The sequence below is a fragment of the Mauremys mutica genome, chromosome 9 (genome assembly GCF_020497125.1).
Source record: "Mauremys mutica isolate MM-2020 ecotype Southern chromosome 9, ASM2049712v1, whole genome shotgun sequence".
Taxonomy (NCBI): domain Eukaryota; kingdom Metazoa; phylum Chordata; order Testudines; family Geoemydidae; genus Mauremys; species Mauremys mutica.
In genome coordinates, this window is record NC_059080.1 from 89,211,674 (window position 1) to 89,218,165 (window position 6,492).

General features: G+C 43.5%; 1 protein-coding gene across 1 annotated transcript in view; it reads left to right on the forward strand.

The window, feature by feature from the left end:
* PRKCI (protein kinase C iota) overlaps positions 1-6,492 on the forward strand; it is a 54,972-nt gene that overhangs the window by 37,706 nt on the left and 10,774 nt on the right. Inside the window, exon 12 of the mRNA XM_045029668.1 lies at positions 432-567. Within this exon, the coding sequence (XP_044885603.1) occupies positions 432-567 (136 nt within the window). The remainder of the gene's footprint in view (positions 1-431; positions 568-6,492) is intronic.

A 6,492-nucleotide genomic window follows, 5' to 3' on the forward strand; every position in this document is an offset into this window, starting at 1 on the left:
TATATCTTCCCAACTTCCATCTCTGTAAACTACTTCTGTGATCTGAGGATTCAACGGAGTTCTTTCTGTTTATGTATCATCACTACTAAGAAAATTCTTCAGCCCCAATTTACATCTGTGCAGCTTCAGTGGGGTCACAGGTTTGATTGAGGTCAGACTTTGTCACTGAAGAATGAACTTGGTCAATAATTCTGATGTGCAAAAGGAATAGAATCCAATTCACTCTTAGCCCTGCAGAGCCAATACATTTATCAGTAGTGAACATATTTTTGTACTTATAAGCAGCTATGACTGAATAAATAGTACGGGTTTTCCGAGTAGAATTACACTAAGGACACTTCATTGCTGCACTATTTATTATGCTGTAGTTGTAAATCTATTTTGCAAAACTAAGGGACCTTGTGTCATCAATGTATCTTACTTCATTCTAGGTTTTATTCTGCAGAAATCAGTCTAGCATTGAACTATCTTCATGAGCGAGGGATAATCTACAGAGACTTGAAACTGGACAATGTGTTACTGGATTCTGAGGGACACATTAAACTCACAGACTATGGCATGTGCAAGGTGAGGGAGAATTATTTCTGAACAGATAAAATGTGAAACTTTCTGCTTGGGTACCTTGTAACTTACGGTAGCTTATTAACTGACTCGGTCTGTTATCAACTTGTATACACCTCATGTGGAAACAGAAGGCTTTATCCCATCTGCAACTAAAAGGAAGAACAAGAAATGCTGAACTGCTCAGATGTGTAAGAACACTCCTGCCTTCTGGTTCTACAGCCCATTGTAAATTGGGATCTAAAGCTTATTGCAGAATGTAGCAGGCTAAAATAATAAACTGAAAATGGAAAAACATAAAATGAGAGAATTACCCCAACCCTCTGCCCATGAATGTTTCAGCCTTGTGTTATTTTAAACAGATGAACCCTAATACATGAATTCAGTGTACATGTAGATGGGAGTAACAGCTTTCTGTGTCTCTTAGCCAGGAGATGTGTCCACTCAGTCTTCTGAGAATGGGAAAGAAGTCCACTTCTATGAAGGGCCTTGGCCGCCTCTCCCATATCCCAGTGTGCCTCAGCCCAAACAGAAGGGACAACCTTTTGATGTTTGTCTTGAAGGCAGGTTAGGAGCAAGGCCCTTTCTAAAATGATCATCACTAGGCTGCTGGTCATTGCTTCCGCACCACAAGAGAACTGCCTTGTGTAGTTTTTCCCCACATTTTCCAGAGGAGTTAAATATTCAGACCAGACTGAAGATAACTCCAGGGAAAAAATTAAGGCACTACTTTGCTTGCAGGCAAAGCAGACAGGTAAGTATGCTTGGGCTACAGAATGAGCATAACAATTCTTTCAGACACTTGAGGGGAGAGAGGTCTCACCCTAAAAATAGCCGGAAAATAGGTCATGTAAGGAATATCAGCATGTTTCTTAAAGACTGCTTTGCTCTCCCCTTTCCAAAATAGCATTGTCCACTTTCATACTGTGGATGTAATACTGAAACATGAACTTCTCTTTCCCATGTTGTGCACTTTTCAGTTGTCAGCTGATTGTTAGGCGTTGGAGAAAAATAAGTTGCATGTTAGGTACTTGGCAGGGAAATACAATCACAACTCATTACAAAGTGTGGAATTCAGCTTTCAAAATGGTCTAGTTTACTTCTGATTTAAATGATGTTCTTATAAAATGTTTAGGATCGAAAGCTTGTGTCTGCTTGCATGAATTTGCTCATTCAATTAAAGTGATAGGCAATTAGAATTTCCTCATTGAGCACCATAATGGGCCAATTCTCCTAAACTGGATCCTCATCTCAGAAAGTTTTACTTGTGCTTTTCAGGTGCTTCAGTTTTACAGGGTAGAGCATTCAAGTTTCAACTATCTTATTAAAGGCCAGGAGTAGAGCTCCGCATATGTGCCATTTAAGCTGGGCTCAGTGTGTGTTTTTTTCAGGGAGGAGTAAGAACTACATTGTCTTAAACATAGTATTAAAAGCTTTTAAGATTGGCATTTGTCTTCCAAATCTATGGCACTTTATAAAAGTGTTCTTTTGGCTGACAAGTCATTGTTTATGGGGAATGTCTCTTATTGTGGTGTGTCGATTTAATGTATATAGAATCTTCCATCAAATCTAGATATATGTAAGACAAGCTTTCCTAAAAGAGTCATGAGAGCCTTTCCTTCATCTTTTTGACAGTTGAAGCTGCTTAATTTTTTTCATGAAACTTTTGTTTCAGTGGTATGAAAGGTAGGTGCTTCCAACAAATTATTGAAATTTGACTAGAACTGCTACTCAGCTGTTAACTTTTCAGAATCACTATAAACTGTTGTTTGACCATTTTTTCCTGCATTTTGGCTGTCTATTAGGCATTAAATGCCTGGTTGAAATGTTTCACTCCCTTACGCTAAAATCCTCCTCCTGTTTAACAAGTATAGTTGTGAATTCCTGTTCTAGTGCAGTTTCTTGTCCCTGTCTTGTTTAGACTTTGTGTTCCTTGGATTGCTTTTTAAGGTCTGTTAGAAATTTGCCAGAGTTCATCACAAATATACCTGTTCTCGCTGTATTCAAATTTATTAATATGTTGGTATTTCAGAGAGCATCCCTATAAATCATTAAATTTAGTAACCTCAAGAGAGTAAAGGACAACTACTTGAGTTTTTGTGAAATCTTAACCTGATTAATAACTTGAAATAAAAAGAGCAGCTTATGTTTGGGTTGCAGGCACTCAGGTGAATCTTTGTTTAAATCCAGACATTTGTTCCTGAATTGCGGTGAGTCTTCAGGAAGCCTAATGGATTATAATGCAGTATTATATAACACTTGGACACCTATGAAGACTAACTTGATTTTCAGCACCTGTAGAAAAATGAGCCAACTCAACATTTTATCCTGTTTACATAGTAAAAGTGTGGAGAATTGTCAGCCCTTTGTAAAGAACAAAATACAATGGGGCAGATTGTAAAGGGGCAAATGGCTTACACAAAGTAAAGAAGCTCACTCTGTGGGGCCTATTTAAAATATCACATAACTATTAAATAAATTACATATCACTCTTAAGGTATTTCAGTAGTAAATCTTGCATTTTATATATACATATATCAAAACAAAGCCACAACAGAGCAAAGTAAGCATGGAAAGCAGCTTCATTTAAAAGGGTTTTTTTATTTCTGTGCCTGATTGTCACAGGGCAAGTGCACCCCGTACCCTTTTGGGGCAGAGTGAGGGTAATTACTTCCCCACAGCCACATCTTTACAACCACTCCTTGTCTTGAGGTAGCATGGCCTAGTGGTAAAAGTCAATGTGGCTGCTCTCTCTCAAGGTTGTATGGACTGATGGCTGAAGTCAGTATAACTGCCCACTTCAGTAGGTCTGTGTGGCCTACTGGTCAGTCAGGAGAGTGGACCACTACCCCAGGATGGGTGGCAGCTGGGTAGGGGGACCCGGGCCATCCCCCGCTCCACTGGCTCATAGCTCAATGCTTTATTACTGGCAAGTATGTTTGCCACTGAATCAGTGGGGAATCCACCAGAAACACACTGACCCCACTCGGCACAATAACTAGTTCCCCTGAGCTAATTCCTACCCTGTCCCTGGTGCAGCAGTTCCATGGTTTCTGGGCTTCTCAGTCTGTGTGGCTCCCAGCAGCTCTGTCATTCCTTGGGCATCCTGAGTCTGTGTCTCTGGCTTCCGCTTCTACGGTTCCCGAGATGGAGCTCGCAGTGTGCGTCCTCCCTCTTCGGCAGTCAGCCCAGAATGAGCAGAGTTTCTCCCTTTTATACCTAGTCTCCAGCGGGAGCATGCCCAGCAGGGCCGAGGGGGCCGTGGTCTCCTCAGTCCAGAGAGTAAAGTTACACTCGCAGTACTAGTGCGGGGCAAATGTGCCCCATCACACTGATCCTCAACCTCAGCTACAATTTCAAGTTTAAACTTAGTTTTGAAACATATCAAGTGTTTGGCCCATATAATGTAGTTCAGAAAGTGAATGTTTATAATATGGAGAAAATAGTGTCTGAAACTGGAAGTAAAAACTGTTTAAAGGATTAATTTTATGTCTGAGACTTCTGTGGACTAAAGTATTATACTAAATCTCTTACATTTCCAAGAGGCCTATGTCCAGTTGCTTAGGGTATGTCTACACTACCAGATTAGTTCGATTTAACTTAATTCGAATTTGTGGAATCGACCTTACAAAGTCGAATTTGTGTGTCCACACTAAGGACACTAATTCGACTTTGTGAGTCCACACTAACGGGGCAAGCGTCGACATTGGAAGCGGTGCACTGTGGGAAGCTATCCCACAGTTCCCGCAGTCCCCGCTGCCCATTTGAATTCTGGGATTTCCCCACAATGCATGCTGGGGGGAAAAATGTGTCAAGGGTGGTGTTGGGTAACAGTCATCATTCAACGTGCTTTCGGACGTCTCAAGGGGAGATGGAGGAGCTTACTGACTCGCTCGGATCTCAGCGAAACCAATATCCCCATTGTTATTGCAGCTTGCTGTGTGCTCCACAATCTCTGTGAGAGCAAGGGGGAGACCTTTATCGCGGGATGGGAGGTTGAGGCAAATCACCTGGCTGCTGATTACGCTCAGCCAGACAGCTGTGCAATTAGAAGAGCCCAGCGGGAAGCGCTGTTCATCCGGGAGGCTTTGAAAGCTAGGTTCCTCAGGGAGCAGGGTAACCTGTGACTGTTCAGTTTCTTTACAGAGAAGCTGAACCTGCCCCTGCTTCAGTTACTGTTGACGTTCTTCTGCGGTTACATACCCCGTTCACCACGTTTCCCCCCCTTCCAACACACGTTTAAAAATAAAGTTAATGGAACATTGTTAATTAACTACGTTTTCTTTATTAATGAATTCGCGTTAAAGGGTTGAAACAGGGACGCAGACTGTGGTGGGTAGGGTGTGCAGTGATGTTAACACCGCTTCTACACTCGAGGAATGATAGGCTCCTGCTCCTAGAGCAGTCTGCAGTGCCGGACTGGTTGTTTCAATGGAGCCTGCCATCCCTCCTTTTCGGGACTCTGTGTGCGGGGGCTATGTGACCTTGTGGCGGGGGAGGACAGTTACAGATTCCCCTGCTGCGTGGCTCTGTGGTCCGGGACAAGGACCGCTGCATAAGTTCTGTAACCGCCCTCCCATGCCACAAAGTCACGTACCCCCCACCCACACAGAACATGGAAAACACCTCCCAGACCGACCAGGGTGCCTACTGACTGCACTGTGTGTGTGACCTGCTGTTGATCCTGCCCCCATGTCTGTACTCTGGTAAAGGTGACTGTCCTATGCAATTAACAACCCCCTTCCCCGCCCCCTTCACAGACAGTCTTCTGTAGTAGAAAAACTTGACAGAAATAGTAATTAACAGCAAACTACTTTTAATAATCAGCTACACAGTTAGGGGACGAAACTGGGATTGGGGCTTGGGTGAGCCAGGAAGGGAAGCACTTCTCAACATTTAGGGAATGAGAGCCTTCTTGTATTTGTGCACTCTGCAGGGGTGCAGTGTCAGTTTTCATGGCCCCTGTCGCTCCTCCTTCTTGTTACTTTGGGTGAGGGGGGGTTTGGGACTTTGTGGCAGGGGAGGGCGGTTGCAGATACAGTGCAGGGGGGCTCTATCCTCCTGCCTGCGGTCCTGCAGAACATCCATAAGGCGCCGGAGCGTGTCAAATTTTCCCTGGGCATTTCCTGTGTGGCTGGTCAGAACATCCAAGTTCGGACTGCTGTCCAGAGCGTCAGAGTGGTGCACTGTGGGATAGCTCCCGGAGCTACTAAGGTCGATTTCCGTCCACACATAGCCTAATTCGACATAGCCATGTCGAATAGTGCTACTCCCCTCGTCGGGGAGGAGTACAGAATTCGAACTAAAGAGCCCTCTAGGTCGAACTAATTAGCTTCCTGGTGTGGACGGGTGCACGGTTAAGTCGAATTAACGCTGCTAAATTCGACAGACTCCTGGTGTAGACCAGGCCTTAGTGTACCCCATATTTGGAGTCATCTTTTAAAAGAAGTTACGTAGTATTGCTGTACTTTTCTAGAAATAGGGATAATGTTTGACTGCTTCTCAGGAGTTTTGTGAGGATTTGAGCTGCAAGGCTCAAGGTGCAAAGATGTATTAAGTAGGTTATCGTACCAACTCTAGTTGCAGCAAAGGTGTAAATGACTGACACTTAGGGCTTTAATTCCACATTTGTTAGCATAGGATTGCCCCACCCTCAATACTACTGCAGGTGGAATCAGCTAAGAGAGCACATAGAAATTTTTAAGAATCCAAATGATAAAATATTCAACTTTCTTAGATTTTTGGTCCTTTGGAGAAGTTATTGGTGGTGACAAACAGCTGTGCAGAGCTGCCTTCCCTCTGCTTGCCTTCTCTAGAGCATGGTCCAGTGAGCGTATTTGCCTTCAGATTAAGCAAGTTTCAGTCTTAGGGTCTTTCCTTAAGGCTATCGGATGCCCAAATAGCCATGGCAGCAAAAAACACCCTGTCCAT